General features: G+C 44.9%; 3 protein-coding genes across 3 annotated transcripts in view; 1 reads left to right on the top strand and 2 right to left on the bottom strand.

Moving 5' to 3' along the window:
* NUP188 (nucleoporin 188) overlaps positions 1-6,018 on the bottom strand; it is a 28,223-nt gene extending 22,205 nt beyond the window's left edge. The window contains exons 1-8 of the mRNA XM_032200385.1: positions 5,993-6,018; positions 3,944-3,998; positions 3,270-3,343; positions 2,591-2,675; positions 1,828-1,908; positions 1,327-1,371; positions 620-712; positions 362-481 (exon numbers count right to left, since the gene is read on the bottom strand). Of these exons, the coding sequence (XP_032056276.1) occupies positions 362-481; positions 620-712; positions 1,327-1,371; positions 1,828-1,908; positions 2,591-2,675; positions 3,270-3,343; positions 3,944-3,998; positions 5,993-6,018 (579 nt within the window). The remainder of the gene's footprint in view (positions 1-361; positions 482-619; positions 713-1,326; positions 1,372-1,827; positions 1,909-2,590; positions 2,676-3,269; positions 3,344-3,943; positions 3,999-5,992) is intronic.
* A 107-nt stretch (positions 6,019-6,125) lies between these two features.
* On the top strand, positions 6,126-9,946 carry DOLK (dolichol kinase). The gene is made up of 2 exons (XM_032200622.1): positions 6,126-6,150; positions 8,112-9,946. The coding sequence occupies exon 2, from the start codon at positions 8,217-8,219 to the stop codon at positions 9,786-9,788; it is 1,572 nt and encodes a 523-aa protein (XP_032056513.1). The 5' UTR covers positions 6,126-6,150; positions 8,112-8,216; the 3' UTR covers positions 9,789-9,946.
* Positions 9,947-11,852: 1,906 nt separating this feature from the next.
* PHYHD1 (phytanoyl-CoA dioxygenase domain containing 1) lies at positions 11,853-18,854 on the bottom strand. The gene is made up of 11 exons (XM_032200320.1): positions 18,789-18,854; positions 17,632-17,790; positions 17,312-17,387; positions 17,147-17,194; positions 15,743-15,798; positions 15,488-15,550; positions 15,367-15,388; positions 14,886-15,014; positions 13,683-13,799; positions 13,413-13,539; positions 11,853-12,501 (listed from the first exon to the last, which is right to left on the bottom strand). The coding sequence occupies exons 1-11, from the start codon at positions 18,819-18,821 to the stop codon at positions 12,456-12,458; spliced, it is 876 nt and encodes a 291-aa protein (XP_032056211.1). The 5' UTR covers positions 18,822-18,854; the 3' UTR covers positions 11,853-12,455.
* Between the last annotated feature and the right edge of the window lie 423 nt (positions 18,855-19,277).

The following is a 19,277-nucleotide window of genomic DNA, read 5'->3' as shown; positions in this document are numbered from 1 at the left end:
ATTAGAAACCAAGACAGGTTGAAGCATTTCAAAGTTTGCACAGTCAATGTTTTGCACCAACTGCAAGAAAAGCCACTATAAATGCAGAGTTTACTGATGCAAAGAGATTGTAAAGAGCTGCACAGAAATGGATCTGCAGGCCTAGTGCTGTCAACACATTTCTTACAACAAAGAATACGTTTCTAACAACTCGCTTTGTTTCTGAGCAAAAGTGTGTTCTGCTAAGGAGAAAACAATTTTTATATTTCTTGGGCCAAGAGAACCATCCGTTCTAACTGCATCTGCACATACACATTTTCCAATACTTTCCATACCATGAAAGACTTTGTAAGTTTATTAAAGAATAGTATGAAAGAAATACCATGAGATTTCCATGTGTTTCCCATGTAGGAGCTTCTGCTTTGTACAGTTCTTCATATTTTTTCCGGTAATTAGGAATTAGTTCCTTTTCCAACTTTTCAACACACTGGAAGTACTGCGCCTTAAACAAATAAAGAAATCAACTTTTCACATGCACATCTACGTGCTTTTTACAATCTCAGGTGGACAACTTCTATGCAACTTAAGTATTTAGCCTATTTCAATGACATCATATCCAGGAAAAGGTTCCTGTACTCACTGTGTAAGGGTGCCTCTCATCCTGAAAATAAGTGAGTAGATGGAGGACACAGCGCAGAATACACATCCTCTCTTCATAATAATAGTCAGCAAGCTGTGAATACAGAACGTCACCAATATCAGTGTGGTATTGTGTCCACCTCCCATTCACCTTCCTGCCCCATACACAGCCAAGGCCCTCAGCACCAGAACACGTAGGGCTCAAACACTACTACAGATGGAGTTTCAACTAAGCAGTTTTAAGTTATCTGAAAAAAAATACTTAATTAACTTTACAGAATTCAATAAAACATGCCCATAGGGACACGTCTATAATTACACTGCTAACTGAGAAAACTCAGGAAAGGAATGCAAAAAGATACAGAGGTCACCTCCCATTCTTAATCTTCAGTAATCTCTACCAGCTGTGATCATCACTCTCTATTTCGGAGTTGACACTTCAGACAGCAACACATAAGCCTACAAGCTTTGGAAAATGCAGGAGCGTACATCTGACAAGCTAAATTCCCTGACATTAAGCCTACAATTTCCTTTCCACAGCAACTATTAACACTGCTCAAATATATGTATGTCCATCCCTATTTCAGAAGAATCTTCTAAAATTTGTTCATTATATGAGGGAATACTTCAATCATTCCAAGGTTTCTGAATCCATAAAAATAAAGTTGGTTCTCAGATCAATAGAAAACACAAACGGAAGTGACTAACCTTCAGCATCAGAGCCTGACTCTGCCTTTCATCCTGAAGAACTGTCTAAAGCAAACCACAACAAAATAAACAATTATTTACCACAGAAATATCGACTGACAAAATATTCATGCAAAAAAAGACTGAAAGAAATGAGAGAATTTTTCTGTTTCTTTTGGAAAGACAGATTCCAAAAGTACTAAGTCAAAACATTCGTTAATAACTATCTTTTTTTCCACTTGCTCTCTTTCACAAATCTGTAGCTTTGCTGTATTCCTGAGACAAAGAAGCTGAATCCCTGCAGAGAGATTCAAGCAGAAAGAGCTACCAGAATGTTAAGCTTGGATATCTGCTATCACATTTCCGTAAAGAGGCACATGAGCATTGCAGGTTCAGAGAAGAACAACTACAAAGTCATTTCCAAGTCAGAACTTGGGCTTGCATGTGACCATAATTCATCAGCAAATTACTGGTACTAAGGAGAGATGCAGAGTGAATAGAAAATATATGGGAGCTATGGACCTTCAGGGAGTCTCTTGTTCCTCTGTAATCTTCTTGAAGATAACACTGTAACAACTGCACACTCTGCTCTTCATCCAAACCCTGAAAAAAAGAGAAATGCTCTGAAGTGAGTAAAAGGCAACTGAATTAATTTGACAAAGACTCTCTCCAAATACTCAGGCAGCCTTTCCTCTTCAGAATAAATAATTTCCCAAATACACCAATAGAAATCTTTTTACTTTTCGGGATGACATTTGTTTAAGTTAGCAATTCCATTTAAAGCAAAATACGTAAGTTTTGATGTCATTTAGATGTAGCCAGATTAACTTTAGTGAAAGGAGCACAACACATTTAAATAAAGGTACAGCCACCAGTCACCTATTTTCTGGCTTGAAGGAACATAATCTTACAGCAAACAGACGTATTTTCAAGCATAGCAGCTACTTTAAGGGACATCAGTTTTAGCTGAGCAGTCTCAGATAGCTTGAAAGAACACAAGACCAGATGAGAGTGACTGTTTTTGAAAAGCTGAAACCCCTTTCTGGCAGGAGGGTTCGTTAACCAGGAAAATTGAAGCAATTCAGGGCCACCAACAGCTTTAAAAAATGTTCACCTAGAGCTCCTATGGGTACTTGTAACATCCTTTAGATTATTTTTAACTGAGAGAAACTTAAGTTTGCCTCTAGTCAACATCACAAAGCTTACTGAAATAACAGAATCCCAATAACAATGCAATCCAAGTGCAGGGATAAAAAAAAAAAATCAGCATAGCATCTTCACTCACCAAAAACTTGCTGACCCTCAGACCCAGTTCTTTTAGTGGAGCAGCTACATCTTTATCAGCTTTTATTTTTTCTGCTGAAGTTGTACTAAAGAAAAAAAGAAGTTTTCATTGCTAAAAATGGAGCAACACCAAGGAATGAGCAGAAGAGACTTAATTTCAAAGCTCTCAATTTTATCAGTTTGAACTTGACATTTCTTTTCCCTCTCTGGCCTTTCAATGCTTCATACAGCACTATTCAGTAATCTTCCTACCAGATAACACTCAACATTGTTCGCTATCTTATTAATACAATAAACACAGGCTATATTCATTCTATCTTTTCCAGTGAGAGAGTCTGGTTATCTTTCCTGCATGACTAAGTGTCAAGAGGAGTCAATTCTCTGCAGGCTGCACGCTTGTACTTGATTACTGCAACCCAACAGAGGCAAGGGTTAAGAGCTACTTAACACTGGTAATGAGAGCAGAAACTGCTGTTACTTCTTTCTGATCTTTATTTCATGCCCCAAAATGTTATTTGGATTAAGCACTTTCTACTGTTCTTCGTCTCGAGAAATCTCAAGTCAGACAATAGAGTTAGAATCTGTTTTTATGTAATCAGAGAGAAATATTCAACATGTTCTCAACTTATTAGTAGATCCCATTTTAAAGGTTAATTTCTAAAATCAGGCAATTACCATACCTTGGAGGTTTGTAGTATGAAAGTCCCTCTAAAAACCTCTGCCAGTGCTTGTTCAGTTCTGCCGCAATCTGTGCCTGAAAAGAGAACCAAATACTACTGAACAGACTCCTCAACATCCACCATTGAGTATCAGATTTGTTTAATTTGAGTGAAGCAAAGACATTCCACCACCAAAACCAGACAAAAAACACAAGGCGAACAACAACAGCATCTATGATTCAGACTGATTCAAGGTGTATATTGCATGAGAAAGCTTGCTGCCTTGCCTAATATTGGAAAGGGAGAGGAAAGGAGGCAACGGACTAGGTTCAGATACGTTTGCATTTCCAACCTCTCGGCACATTCTTGAAAGCACGGGCTCCATCCCAGAAAATAAGGAAGCAGGCTGTACCACTCATGAATACCCCAGACCAGTCAGTCTAGAAAGTAGCACTTGTGTCCACTCCAGAAAGGGCACCAGCTTTTCACATACACCCTTCCAGGCAGCAGTTCATGAAGCAGCTATAAACAAGGAGTGGAAGAATAAACAAGTAGCGGGGAAAGAACAACAAAAATCCCACCAAGGAAAAGGGAAAAGCAGCAAAATTCATATTCAAACAGATGTACAAATGATGTATTTGTCCATGGAGTCCATTCAGTGACAGGCAAACCTGCTTAGCAAGACATGGACTTACTGGTTCTCTTAAAGCTGATCTGCCGAGGAGAATTGTCCACAATTCTCTGCTGCTCCTGTAAAAAAAAAAAAAAAAAGTGAAGAGTGCTTTAATAATGAACACCAATTCAGGCTTCAATTTAGTGCACACCTTTTCAAACTTGCAGTTATTTTGGCGATCACAATGCAATATAAGCTATAAGAAAAAATAATTAAAGGACACCAGTGTTTAGCTGAGCAACTTCAAACGTGCTGGAAGAACCCAGGAAAGCCCAAAAGAGTGACTGCTGATATAACAAAACTTGTAAACTCATATCAAATAAGTATCCTATTTCTATCAGCTTATCTGCTCAGTCTGATCTTGCTACTTCTATGTTTGGGGGTTATAATAAACCCAATTACAGAACAATTTTACTCAGTTTCATTTGATGCCACACTCCAAACAAATCCTTCTTTAACACTTTCCACCTTCATGCAAAGTGGAATATAAAACTGGGTAAAGTGAAAGAATGCAACACTTTTCCATAGGGCAGAATATTTGCCTCTGGTCTTCAAAATATTTATCCCGAGCTTGTTGTTTCTTCCTGCTTGCTGTGAAACTTGTAGAAAAACCAATCTGCTAAAACGTAAAGATCAAATCTGCTCCTTAGCACATGCATCTAGTAAGATTAGTCTCCCTACAACAGCCCTGCAAAGGATGCTTGCCAACAGGAGCAGTTCAGGAACTGAGCAAGCTGATGATCTCTAGCAGTGTAATACAAACCAGGAGTCAAACGCCACAATTCCCCACGCAAAGCCTGTCTAGGAAAGCAAGCACACTCATTAACTCGTCTTTAGATTGGCAGCACTGAATCAACTGCCTGTGGCAGCGTAAGTCACCTGGCACTTCTGACACACGGTGCCATTTCAGCGGCTTATAAAACCTATCATTTTTATTACACCTGTCAACATAATTTCTTCCCTCAAACTCCTCGTCACTGCGGGAGAGCTCTCCTGACCTAGGCAGCAACCAGCTGTGGGTGCAGCCTCCCCGGCACACCTGGAGCACTGGAAAGCCACTGAATTTTACCAAAAAATCACTTTCCAGGACAGAGCAGCAGCCTAGAGGAGCCAGCCCTGCTCCTTGCCCTTCCTTCCTAACCCGTGGTTACAGCAAACCAGTGCTCCTTGCCAGTTCATTAACTGGGCTCCGAGGCAGCCGGGGAAGGGCAGTTCTGCACGTGAGGTAACAGCGGTGTTCTTGTCCCGTTAGGAGGCATTATTTTAATAAAAAATTAAGCATTTAGGAACAAACAAGTCTAAAACGCCACAATAAACGTCAAAAAACAAATAAAGGCGCTACCCTAAAGCCATCACTGAAGCAGGGGGTCATCAAATAGCCTCCTTTACACACCTTCTACACCACTTTTATCTAAGTTTTACGGTCGCAGCTCTCCAAGAAGGGAGAAGCCGAGTCCTGAACTCCGTGCTCTCCACGAGGACTGCTCTGCACGGACACCTGACAGAGCCCCAAAGCTTTTAAACAGCGGTGCCACTTTAGCGCTCCATTTTTCATGGTACCACAGGGCAGAAGAACCACGAAACACGAAAAATATACATCCCGGGTAACACCCGCTGCATATTTTGGATAATCAAGCCTCAATCCACAGAAAGCTTTGGTGTTGGAGCCGAAGCCACCCATGAGGGATCCCCTCAGCGACCCCCCCCAGACCCCTCAGCCCCCGCTCCCTCAGGGGGCTCCTGAGGCGAGGGGCTGGGGGCGGGGCCATGCTGCAGGGGGCGGCGCCAAGCCCCACATTTAGAGGCGGGGCCAGGCAGCGGGGGCGTGGCCTCACCGCCCTCTAAGGGCGTGTCCATGCGGCGGGGGGCGTGGCCATGCCTCAAAAGGGGCGTGGCCAAGCCGGCGCGGGCCCCGCGCCCGTTAACCCTCCCCTCCCCGCTCCCCCCCCCCTTCCCTTCTCCGCCGCGCTCCCCCCCCCTCGCCCCCCTCCCTCCGCGGCGAGCGCGCGCAGCCCCGGCTCCCTCCCCCCCGCCCCCTCCCGTTCCCGCCGCCGCCGCCGCGTCCCCGCACCTCGCGCCCAGCCCGCCCGCCGCCATCTTCGCTCCCCTCTCACGTGACCCGCCGCGCGCCGCGCTCTCCCCCGCCGGCATCACGTGGTCTTGGGGGGGGGGGGGGGGGCTCCTCGGTCATGTGACAACGGCGGCGCCAAGATGGCGGCGGGCGGCCCGGTGGGTGCGGAGCTCCGCGGAGGGACCCGGGGATGGGAGGGGGTGGGGGGGGGGTGAGGGGGGTCCCGGCCCCGCGGGGACACGCGGGGAGCTCCGGGGAACAAAGGGAGGAGGCTGGGGAGGGGGATTGGGTGTTTGGGGAGCTACCCCGCGCTGTTGCTGTGACCCGTTGCCCTCAGCGTGAGGAATTTCTGCCTCGTATCCCGTCTAAATCACCCCACGGCCTTCCTTGTAAATAATTCCTTCATTATCTCCCATCTAAACCTCTCCTCCACCCTCATCATCAATAATTTCTACCGGGCACCCAACCCAAACCTCCCCACCGCCCTCATCATAACGGATTTCTCCGCTATACCCCATCCAAACCTCCTCTCCACCCTCACCATAATCAATTTTCCCTCTATCCCGTCCAAATTTCCTTTCTTTACACTCAAAGCCCTTGCCCCGTGTGCTGTCACCACGCTCCCCGAGGAGGAGCCCCCCAGCAGGTCCCTCGCAGCCCCCGTTAGGCACAGGAGGTGCCCGGGGGGGGCCGCAGCAGGCCCAGAGGCTGCTCGGGGGGGAACTGCCTCAAAAAGGGCACCCGGGGGCCTTCAGGAGCTGCTGCGATAGAACAGAAGGTCAGGTCGGCATTTCAGCTGCTGAAATTCTTCCTGGTCCTGTGGCCCAGCTGGCAGGCTGCACCGTGTTGTTCCTGGTGCAAACGCAGTGCTGCAGCCTTAAACTTGTCAGGCAAAGTGCAAGAACTTTCCCAGTCTCTGGCCAGTATGCATTATTTGGCATATCTCCCTCTTCTCAGACACCTGTTGAGTTTCCCCTTCCCCTGCCCACAAACTTAAGGGATCCCAAAATCATCACTGGTATTAGGCAGACATTGCCCAAGCAAGATCTTTTTTGTTATCTCCATGGTTAATTCTTTTCCTGTTCTATCAAAAAAATAAATGGCAAAAAGATCGCACTTGGCCTGATTTAGCTGTTTAGCAACAGGACATATAACGTAGGTGGTTGGCAGTCAAGTATTTCAGGCTCTACAGATGCCAAAAAGCAATCTAAAAAAATGTTTTCAATATGAGGTCATAAAGAAAACTCTCCAGACGCACAGTGCAAGGGACTTTGGCAGTACAAGTGTTGATAGAAACCCATTAATATTCCTGCTAAGATCTCTGAATGAAAAACAGGATTTAAAATAAAGTGATAGCCTTCCATATAAAGTGATAGGATGTGATGAATGCACCCTCACGGCTACAGGCAAGACGATTTGGTTGATTTTTCTGTGCCAGGCTCTCCAATTGAGCTTATCTTGACAATTCTGATAATAGATCAAAATCAGGTCAAGTACACCACTTGGCTTTTTTTTCTCTCAATGATTGTTTTTTTCCCTTTCCTACTTCTCTTGTAAACACTACATAGCATTATAAAACCACTCTTGCTGTAGGGGAAGTGTTCAATCATTACACCAAGTAAAGAGAAAGAGGTGGGGGGAAGCAGGTTGCACAGCAGGGAATTAGAGAGGAATATTTAGTAAAAGGAGAAAGATTCTGTAAAACTGCAGTGAAAACAGCATACGAAAATAAGTTCTAAAATTACCTTTAAGCTATTTTACATCAACTGTATTTTCAATTTACACTGTCACATTGAATCCTTCTGGGAATAGGTATGGCTTGCACGCTTCATATTTCAATGCAGGCACAATATAAAGTATTTCTGTTGCAGCATATCTGAACAGCCCTGTATCGAGTGGTTTGCTTCACCACTGCAGACTGATGTCTTGGATTCTCACATGGAGATAACGATTTTGACTAATCCCTTATCACTGTGGTTTTATTGGCTTTATTCACCTGTCTTGGCATTAATAGTTGGCACATAACTATCAGCTTAAATTGAGCTTAAAAATAAGACAGCTGCACAGAAGCTGTAGCTCTTCTATCATTCACTTTAATTGCTTGTTTGTTTTTTAATAGGAATTGCAGTAGCATGAAAGGGAATTCTGTCTGGTGGACCACTACTGAGAATATCAGGACCCGCAAGAAGCATCCTGAAACCCCGAGCCACGCCAGACTGGAATCATGTTAAACAAGCCTGTGCTGGTGGAATCGCTGATCGTGTTCACCATCGTGCTGTGCGTGCACGCGGTGGTGTGGGACCGCTACTCCTGGTGCTCTGTAGCTCTTGCCATCCAGGCTTTTTATGTCCAGTTCAAATGGGACCGGCTGCTGCAGCTGGGGGGGGCCGTCTTCCAGTTCCGCGCAGCAGCGAACAGCGGCCTCCTGCCAGCCAGCATGGTCATCCCCTTGCTGGGGGTAACGATGAAGGAGAGGTGCAAGGCTGCTGGCATTGTGTACTTTGAACGTTTTGGCATAGTCGTAGCTTCCACGGGCATGTTGGTTGCTCTCTTTTTGTCTGTAATAGCGGTGGGCATCACAAAACCCGTGCCCACCAACACTTGCATACTCACCGGTGTTGCTGGCAGTATAATTATCTATACCATGAAGCACTCTTTGACTGTTTCAGAAGTGATAGAGGTCCTAGAAGTGCTGCTCATTTTTGTCTACCTCAGCATGATCTTGCTTTACTTGTTGCCTCGGTGTTTTACCCCTGGAGAAGCATTGCTAGTGCTTGGAGGTGTAAGTTTTGTTCTCAATCAGCTCATCAAACGCTCGCTGAATGTTGTTGAGGGCAGAGGTGAGCCCATAGACTTCTTCCTTCTGGTGGCGGTTATCGGAGTTATTCTTCTTGGGCTTTTCTTCACTGTTCTCTTCATTTTCATGGATTCGGGTACGTGGATCTCCTCCATGTTTTTCCACATGATGACAGCAGTGCTAGGCTTAGGGGTCATCATGCCTTGGCTTTACCGACTGATCCAGAGGAACCCTTTATTCTGGCTACTCCAGTTTTTATTTCAGACACAGACAAGAGTTTACCTTCTTGTATTTTGGACCTTTTTGGCTGCTTCAGCGTGCGGCATAGTTTTCTACCAGAACGCTAAGAGATCATCTGAATCTAAAAAGCACCAGGCCTCAACTATAACCAGGAAATATTTCCATTTCATTGTTGTAGCCACTTATGTTCCTGGACTGATTTACGACCGCCAGCTTCTCTATGTTGCTGCAGTCCTGTGTCTGGCAGTGTTCATATTCTTAGAGTACATCCGGTACTTCAGGATCAAACCATTTGGCCAAACTCTTCGGCATTTGCTGTCTCTCTTCTTGGATGAAAGAGACAGCGGGCCTCTAATCTTGACTCATATTTATCTTCTTCTTGGCATGTCCCTCCCAGTGTGGTTGTTTCCTAGATCTTGTGCTCCTAAAGGCAGCTTGTCTGGGGCAGGAGCATTGGTTCCCTACGCCGGGGTGCTAGCAGTAGGGGTAGGAGACACCATTGCCTCTGTTTTTGGCAGTACCATGGGAGAAATCAAATGGCCAGGAACAAAGAAGACCTTTGAAGGGACAATGACAGCTATTTTTGCTCAGATCATTGCTGTGGCTCTTATTCTGATCTTTGACAGCAATGTGAATCTGAACTCCAGCTATGCCTGGATTCTGGCATCTGTGAGCTTAGTTTCCCTTTTGGAAGCTTATACTACCCAAATCGATAACCTGCTGTTGCCTCTCTACCTCCAGATAATGTTCATGGCTTAGAAGCACTTCCAGGAACAGAGATTTCTCCAGTTCTAGAGAAAAGTGGAAATAGAATATGCACTAGAGATGAAAGCCACTCTAAACATTGGTTTTGGTACAGCAGATAAAATTGTTAAAAACAAATGGAAAATTTGTTTTCCAAAACAAATGACTACTTAAAATAAAAGTTTTGGTTTGGTCTCTTTTTTTTTCCTAGTTTAAAACAGCATGAGTTGCTCTTTGGCCTCACAAGAACCCACCCCTGACTGATAAATTGGATTATTAAGTAAAAATGATCTTTTTAAGTCTCTTGTGGGTGCCCGGAAGCAGAGGAAGAAGAGGTAAGTTAATTACAGAAGGGAGATTGTGCCACCTCTGTACTGCATCACAGCCAGAACTTGTCAGACTGTACTGAATGCTGTCATCTTGTATTGCTGCATACGTGAAGTCACTCCTGTATAAGCACGGTTTAAGCACGTTTTGTGAGGGTCACTGCTCTCTACTTAGTGACTGGGTACAGCCAGACAGTCATGTTCACTCTATCAGCTGAGCCCTATTAATGCACTGCACTGCATGAACACAACTTCAGATAGAGGAGTTACAGAGCTAACTTTATCAGAGGGGTTGAGAATGTAAGAGACTCTTCATTCCAAGCAGTGCTAACACAAGGGTTATAGTTTCAGGCCTGGATATTTCCACAAGAAAAACATTTCTCAAGCTTTTAATCTCTATTAAACATTATTTCAAATAATTTAGAGTGAAGAAAAAATAAGCAAGCTCATAAGAAAAAAATTGCACACTAACTGTGAACGCAGGAGGTCTGTTGAAGTCAATAAACGTCTCTCATACTACTGCAGTCTTCCACTTTGCACGTTTTTTCAGCTTAAGTTACCGTGAGGAAGTTTATCCGGAGAGCTGCTTAATCAAATCATTTATGAAAAATGCTTCTGTTGACAGAATGAGTAGGACTGTTTACTTCAGTCTAATTAAATCCATAGCTGCCATGGGGGGAATCTAGTTTCTATATATTAAACACTTCTGTATTGACTGTCTTTTCCTGCCAGTTTGCCAAGCATCCATTAGAACAGGACACGTTAACTAATCTCCTCCTCCCTGCCTCTTCCATTCCCCTGAGAAATGCCCAAGCAGAAGATTGTCTTTCCAGGCTCCTTGTTTGAGGGATGAAGTTACATTCTGACACTCCTTTTGTTCACATAAAAGGACTGCAGTACAATTTTGGGAAGAGCTTAGTGCCACCCCAAGATCCATTACACAATCCTCTCCTGCAGTCCTAACTGTGAGACTGTTAAGAGAGCAAATAAGTCAGGGTGGAGCAAAATTCATGCTTTGGGCTCACAAAACAGGCCGCTGGGACAAGCCAGGACCAGCCCAGAGGCAGCATTGCCCAACTTAGCACCGCCTGGGCAGGGCTCCTGAGACCTGACAGTGCTTTTCCTGAGCACCACAGAGTCATTCAGCTTGCTTGGGTTAATAATGCAATAAATGATCAGATAGTGTTTGCAGGAAGCAATTCAGTAACCCTGCTGGACTGCTTACTTCACATTTACCAGTAAATCCTGTCAATTCAGTCTAGCTTCTTGCTTCCACTTATACACTTGAGGTAGATGTTTTTGCAAATTGCAGGTAGCAGTGCGTATAACCAGGGGACAAACTATCATCCCTCAGCAGAAAGGTGCTATTCTAAATTATTAACTCTTGTAATGGAAAGATACAGAAAAACCTTTAGCTGTTTCCACTGCTAAGATCCTCAACCTTCACCACTGAAGTTGTAGAGTAGCATGAGCTTAAGAAGAGTCACTTTCCCTCCATCCCACTCACAAGGGCACCTGCAAGGTTAAGTTTGTTTTCCTTGCAAGTATTTAGAAGTGAGCTGAAGTTCTAATTATTCTAATTTCATAGTTTCTCTGCTTTTGGCCCAACCCCTTGTAGTCAGGCATTGATTCCTACAAAACACACGCAGCTTTGCCCTGGCCACTTATGTTGGGAGAAGGTCACATGCTGACTTCCTCAAAGATGATGTGAAGGAGATGAAAAGGAAGACTTCCAACCTTTTATTTAAATGTTAGTTGTTTTTTTCCCCTCATAATTTCAACATTAATCTTTAAGAACTAATAATTTTAATCAGCAAGTCTATAGTTTAAGTGTTCAGCTGCAATTTGCCAGAAATACCTAGAAGAATAATTATAAAAGTAGACTTCCCACTTCATTTTGCCCACAATAGTATTATCTTTAATTATTATTCAAACAATGGACAGAGATCTAAGGCTAAAAGTCAGATATCTTCACATGACAGATTCACTTGCATTGCTGTGATTAACAGAGCCAAGCATTAAACCTCTTTGCTTGAATGGAAGAAAATACTAAAGATCTGCAAGGAGAAATATTTATCTGCCCCTATAGGCAAGGTGGAATGGTGTTTAACGCTTCATTCTCAAGGCTGAAGAAGTTTCCTTACCAAATTGGCTGGGTGACTATTCTCGGCACTAGTAGGGTTCATGCATTAGAAGCTTCTGACTACTGCAGGTGTATTCAGCTGCATGAAAGTTCACTCTGAGGACAGGATAAATTAATCTTGAGAGCTGATGTAGTGACAGTTACATGTAAAGATGAGCAAACAATCAAAGGAATAACTATCAGCTACTTGACTCCAGAAGCCAGTCACTAGCTTCAAGTGTAGAGCGGTGGAAAAGGCAGTTCAGGAGTTGGCTGGAGCCTAGGAGGTAAGGAAGAGTTAAAAAACAAACTTCAGAGACTATTCCAGTTCTCGGGTAAATCAACTGAGGTACTACTGATGGAAACTGTGTCTAAGGAACGCTTCATCCAGCAGTCCCCAGGACAAAACCTGATACAGCAAAAATAAAAAAGTCAACATTTTAGAACCGTTCGGTTTGAACACTACGGTTACCCGCACTCATTAGTTCCATCTTTCAGGCACTCAGCTGTTTTATTTTAAATTTAGTATAAATTACTTTAACTGAGAGGCATCCATGAAGAATATAAGTAATTGCATGTTTTTTGTGAGGTGGAAGCGCACTGAGAATTGTAAGTACAGAATTTTCTCTAGCTCCAATATGCTCGTTGCATATGACCTAGAAGGCTCATTAAATGCACTAAGACGTGACAACTTGAAAGCTTCCATTAAACAACATCCTTCTAAGAATCATGCTTCTCATTCTTAGTTTTTTTTTTTTTTTCCCCTCTTCCCAAGAGAGCACTGCCTGCTGTGCTGCAATCCAAGAATTGCAGATGAGTTTTTTTTATTGCTGGCTGAAAATGAGCAGATCCAGCCGTGCAGAGCTAGGGAATCCTGGTCAGTAAGTAGACAGTGCTCATCTCCCACAGAAACAGGCTCTGAGCTGTTGGGAACTGCTCCTGAGCTAGAAAATTTTAGGATAAACCTGCAACAGTGCTGGTGAAGAGAAGTTCTTCAGAGCATATGCAGAGGTAAATACAGAGCTACAACATTTATTTCAACAAACTGTGGTTAGCACAGCTCTGTACAATGCAGAGAACAACTTCTTGCGCATGTTGACAGGATTGTGCTGCCAGCATGCAAGGAGACTAATAAAAGTTTTATCTTGGTTATTGCACAGAAAAGGCTCTGTTTCAGGATAGCAGCCTTACCAGTTCTCCTTGCTCCAGCTGGTGTCCTTGGCTTCCATTATGTGGAAGGTGAACACATGGCGAGAGAACTCCGAGCTGTTCAGTTCACTCTTATGGACAACTTCCCCGTGGATGAGAATGAGTCCACCTGTTGGAAAGACATGCCTGTACTGCTTTTTTCAAATTGTGAGTGCTAGTTTAGGAATATAAGGAAAGTACAAGTGTTACAATGGTATCTCCCTTGTTTTTTCTCGAACAGTGACGCATTTCTGTTTTGGGGCGTGTTTTTACCTTTACTTATAGGCACAGGTATGAACTGGCTGTCGTCATAGGTTGTCTCTGACCCTACAAACTCCACGCACGTTGAGGCACCTGAAGCTGCACGCACCATTCTCCGTGTAATCCCATCTGTAAATCCAGAAAAGAAGTGAACACCCATAAAAATTAAAGAACTAACCAGATTTTGCACAATGGAGGAACAACATAGTATTTTATCTTAGCACAGACAGAAATCTTATTATTGTGCATTCAATTCTTTCCTTAGAAATTTGGGGATTTTTCATCAAAGATCTGGGATTTTCCAGATGAGGCAGAAACTGATGAATAGCTCCTTTTTGTCTGCCCCCCTGACTTTCTGTGCGTTGCAACATAACCATTTAGGAATACAAATGGTCAGGCACTTAGGCACAACCAACCTTTCATCCATTTTTCCTTTCTAGAAGAGTATAAATTGCTATTTGAGTGCAACCAACTCCAAAATTTATGAGGGTTGAGTACTTTAAATTAAGAGTACTGTGATTACTCTGAGTAAACACTTAAGTTGGAAGCCAAATAGTGCCCTAGAGGCAGCGAAAGGCAGAAGACTGCACCCATAACCCAGCAGTGGTTAGAGACACAGCAGCCACCACCCATCACTCTGACATGAGCCTGTGCTGATCTGGTCTCACCCCTGTTCCAGGCTGCCTGGGCATTGTCCAAGGGATCCTTGCATAAACTTGGAAGCCCCCCTTGTTTACAGAAATTGAGCCCGATGTTTGGAAATAGTACTGTGGGGAAGAAGACTTTTGTTCCCCTTACAGATCACTGTCAGGAATAAAGAGATTATTGGCCGGTGGAAAAAAAAAAAAAAAAAAAAAAATCCATCCTTTGCTTCTAGGATAGATTTCAATTTAGAACTAAAACAGTATCAGCTACATATGGTACCTATTTTCATTAAGAAAATATTGTATATTAAACTCCTTTGATGGACAGGTGGCTAAGAGCAAAGTGAGGCAGTCAACAACCTGCTGAAAAACTGAGTGTAGGTTTGACAGCAGCGTAGAGGAAGATCCCTGTGCAGTAGATAGTTTTCTTTTCAACTAACAAAGCCAGTAGCATGCTTCTGCAAGCATGCTGCAAGGAGAACATGTAACGCCATGGACCTTACTCCTCAGCCTTAAGCAAGGGAAAGGGCGAGTGGGTTCTGCAGCACACACCGAATACCACGACCCTTACTGGTGTGGGAGCCGGGAATGAACCACAAGCAGCCGTTCTCCTGCGTGGCATCCTCCAGCGCGATCCAGAAGCCCATCACCCTGCCCAGAGGCTCCGTGTGCAGAAATGTGGCGTCCTGGTGTGGTGTCACTGCAGCAAGAGGCGCTGGTTGGGGGCTTGGAAAGTCCCTGGAACCCAGCACCACGAGGACGGGGCACTTGGTGCTCTTGGACTTAACCTACCCTGCCCTCCCACCCATCACACACATTAATTCAAACACCAAAGCGTCACCTTTCAGCCTGCTGCAAAGGTCAAGCTAGCCCTTTGTTCACGTTGCATACGATGTAGAAACATTCTGGAAAATGCAGGATGCCTTTTCTTATAGTTTCAACAACATTCAGAGCACAGAATTCATAAGCTCAAGACTGAGCCTTTTTCCTGGTAATAATCCTTTCCCCAAGGAGTATTATCTGCAGTGTAACAGACACGGGATGAACCTCACCTTCCCCACCAATGCCGGGTTGCTGCAAGGAAAAGGAAGATGTATGAAGAGAGGAGTTTCACAGCTTCCCACTGAGCAGCATCTTACTCCTGGGGTGACACGGAGACCCGAACTGCCGTACCTTGAAGATGTACATGCTTTGCACAACTACTGGTTTCTCCAGGCCTAGTTTTCTTCCCAGTTCCTGTTAAAACAAAAATCCAAAAATTGTATTTCCTTTTTCCTCGAGCTACAAAGCATTATTACTTGAAGATATTTAAATTCTCTTTTATGGACAAAGAGACTGCACTTAGTCCAGAATATTAAAATCAATTATTCCAGAATTCAGGGTCTGTTTTTTTTCCAGACAGCTGCTCTAGGGACAGCATCAGCTTACCTGCACCTTGGGGGAGTGAGTGATTTGCTTGAAGACAGGATCATGGGCATGCAAGGCTAAAGGGAAAAGACAAGGCTCAGGCTGAAGATTTCACAAACAGAAGGGAATCTGAAGGCTGTCAGTGATGAGCCAAGCAATGTAAATTGCAGCCAGAAACTTTCGCATCCCCCCAAGAGTGGCCACATGTGGATTAGCATCGTGCCTGAGGTGACACAGCCCTTCTGGGTTAGTACCATCTTCTTTAGAGACCAAAATACAGTGGCAGCAAACCACTGCTATATAAAAAATGCCATATAATCAAGTTTAAAAACTTAACATGATGTGATTAAGCATTATATTATGCAAAACACATGAAAAACTAAAGACGCTGAGTTGCAGCTCCCTCCCTGCGGGGATCCTGTTTGCAGCCAGGACCCGTCCCAGCAGGGGCTGCCACTGAGCAAGGCTCAAAGGCTGAAGGCTCAGTCATTACAGAAAATAAATCAAAGAGGAGCCTCTGCACTGCTGAGTCAGCAGGCGGCTGTAGTGGTTTTCGTTTCCCAGAGGAAAAGCTGAAGTGCAAGAGCACAGCGGAGCAGCAGAGGTTGGTTTTTGTGGGGGGATGTGTTGTTTTCCTGAGAAAACCAGAGAGCCAAGAACTTGCAGTACTGATTTCTCAGTACTGAGTTTTCCAAGTTTGCTGAAGTTAAATCTGACCAAAGTTCAGGCGGCGGGGGATGCACTGAATCACGCTCTTATTTTCCACATATTGTTTGAAAAACAAAAAGGGATCAAAATGCAAGTCAGGTAGGTTAGAGAGAGGATATGGGTCACCAACTGAAGCCAGCAAGAGCAAAGAAAAGATGCTGGCAATGGCAAAGGAGCAAAGACAGCTTCAGTGTGGGCAACACACTGTGCAGGAGGCAGGAGCCATGGTTTGAACTGTCCTAATGTAACCAGCCTCAGGTGGGGAAGTTGCTCAAGCCACCTCTGATGTAAGAGGGGCTGAAGTCCAAACTTTTGCACTTCGCTGTTTCTGTGCTATGCGTAACCCTCCTGGAAGTGTTGTTTTTTTTCTTTGAAAAGGTAACCGAAAGCTGTGAAGTCCTTTGACATAATGGAATAAAGGGCAACATGGAGAGAACCACAGAGGTAGTGATGGAGTGATGTGGGAAAAATGGACTGCCGTGGCAAAATTTAATGCAGAAATCCACAGCAAAAGAGGCCAGGGGTGCAAAGAAAGGAGTTATGTGGCCACATTGGCAAAATATGGTGAGGTTTGTAGTATTGGAGGTCCCCTGGAAGCACACTGAGGAGCAGCAGAGCAGGGATGTTGCACCCAGGAAGGTTGAAACGCCAGTCCTCTTGTCTGAGAACTGCCTCCCTTTTGCCTGTCCCTCTCAAAATACCCTCATTTAAACGTACCGTGGCCAATCTTGCTGACAGATCTCTCCTTTGGAATCAGAAAGTTGCCTACGAGCAAAAAGCAGAATTTAACATGGTTTGCACAGCAGGAATTGTCCACAGAGCTGGAACTTGCCCCTGCCTCCTCCCGTCCCCTCGCTGGGGCTAACTCGGGTCAGAGCTTACCTCTCTCATCCAAAACACCTTTCTCAAAGAAGAATCTAATCTTGTCTCCACTGGTTAGGAAATAATCCGAGCTGCCCTGCCAGGGATAAGAGCCCAGTAAAGACAGCAGCCTCCTAAATGCATACAGGAACCTTCCATCCAAGGGGTAACACTCACCTGCATCTTTTTCCCCACCGAGCCGCAGCATGAACAAAGCACAGTCAGTAGAAATCATGTGTAGGTTTCCCCCGATACTAAATCTCCCGGCAGTGATTAGGACTTTACCAGAACCCACTTCCCTCCCGGGGCTGTAACGGGGCCAGCCCTGCCCCTTGGGGTACCTGTGCCTGGAGCTGCTCCCCTTCCTTGGTGGAGAACTCCGTCCGGCAGTGCGGTGGCACTTCCATCTCGGCTATGATGCCCTGAATCTGCTCCCTCATGCTGTTGCACTCCTCCGGGGTGAAAAAATGCTCTAGGACGAGGAAACCATCCTGGTGGAACTAGAAGGGGGAGACGGGGTGGGTGGCTGCCCTCCTTCAGGGCAGCTCCGGCCCTCGCTGTGCCTCTGCTTAGTGTGAAAGGCACCCCAGGCTCAGCAGCTAGGTGATGTAGTAGGCGCAAGATACACCTCGACTGCTATAACATACACTTAAGGTATGTTTAAGTCACTTCTAGTGTCTCTAATCTAACGCAAATTAATTTTTCTGCTGCTCCCAGCATGTCCTCTCATTACGGTTTCATCCACATAGGACAAAACCTAAGGGGTGGGTTGTTTTTTTTTTGTTTTTTAAAGTTCAAGAGGACTTTCTATTGAAAAAAGGATAATAACTAGTTAACAGGTTTAGATTCCACAGAGTTAAGGAGAACAAATTTGAACTCTTCAGCCCCAAATCAGAGAAGACATCACTGCTGGAGTCTCTGTGGCTTAAGGGTATCTTATCGAAGATACGTGACCAGCAGCTATTGAGTTACAAATGCTGCTAAGACGAACAGAGAGCTCATACCCAGAATCAAATAAAAATGAGATTCCTTCACAGAGAAGAAAAAAACAACAACAACAAAAAACTTTCCTGGTTTAAGGGAAAAATCCCTGTGTGATTTCTCATGGTTGGCTGCACAGCCCCTTACAAAGGGAAGCAAACCCTGCTGGCACTGCTGTTTCCTCATATAGAACACCCCGGAGATTATCCCCTGATGGGCAGATTGCAGCCCCGCGGGTGACAGCTGAGCAGCAGACAGCAGGGTACGAGAGAGATTCCCCAGGGAGCTCTGCAGGACAAGTGGCTTTCGGGGAGAGTTTGTGGCCACGACAGGGTCCCCACACACTCACACGAATGCAGTACAAGAAGCTGAGCAGAATACAAAGTGTTTGTAGAAGCAAATCTCTGCTAGACCCAGCCAACACTAGCGAGTAGCAGCCATGCCTTACAAGCAGCGTCACTGCCCGTGCTGGGGACAGGCTCCTTTTCCTTGGGCACGCTTCCCACCTGCTCCTTACCTTCTGGATCTGATGCTGGGTTACCAACGCCATCGGGGCAGAAGCTGCCAGGATCCCACCAGCAAGACCACGGTGCCGGCCAGGCTCCGCACGGCGGCCTCCCTGCACGTGACCCTTTGGCAGCCTGTGATAAACGCAAGCGCTGGGACAAACCTCCCTGGGCTGCTCCCCCCTCTCCAGCTGCTTGTTCCCAGCAGGAGCATTGGGACTGGAGTTTTGCTTCTGCTCCTGGTGCTGTTCCACGTGCACAAAAGGTGTTCTGCTCAATTTAAAGAGTGCGATCGCAAACCTGGTCACTGCTTGACTCCAGGGAGAAATGACTTAACCCAGATTAAAAATGGAAAGGGTTAAACTCATAAACAGAGTTGTAAAAAACAGGAGGTAAAATAAGATTTAAAGTAGGATGAGAAGATCTCAAGGGCTGCTGCGAAGAACAATAAAAAAAAAGAGATCCAGACGTGGCAATCCAAGCTCCTGCAGAGCTCCCTT

Source organism: Aythya fuligula, chromosome 19 (genome assembly GCF_009819795.1).
Source record: "Aythya fuligula isolate bAytFul2 chromosome 19, bAytFul2.pri, whole genome shotgun sequence".
Taxonomy (NCBI): Eukaryota; Metazoa; Chordata; class Aves; order Anseriformes; family Anatidae; genus Aythya; species Aythya fuligula.
Note: the sequence above shows the minus strand (reverse complement) of the source record. Positions and strands in the feature narration are given on the sequence as shown.

Bases quoted from the DNA above. Each gene is read 5' to 3' on its own strand.
- DOLK (XM_032200622.1), top strand. From the start codon at position 8,217: ATGTTAAACAAGCCTGTGCTGGTGGAATCGCTGATCGTGTTCACCATC.
- PHYHD1 (XM_032200320.1), bottom strand. From the start codon at position 18,821: ATGGCGTTGGTAACCCAGCATCAGATCCAGAAG. The intron at 15,015-15,366 runs GTGAGGTTCATC...CTCTTGCTGCAG, and splicing joins ACCCGGCATTGGTGGGGAAG to TGACACCACACCAGGACGCC. The intron at 12,502-13,412 runs GTAAGGCTGCTA...CTTACCTCCTAG, and splicing joins AGCTGGAGCAAGGAGAACTG to GCTCCAGCCAACTCCTGAAC.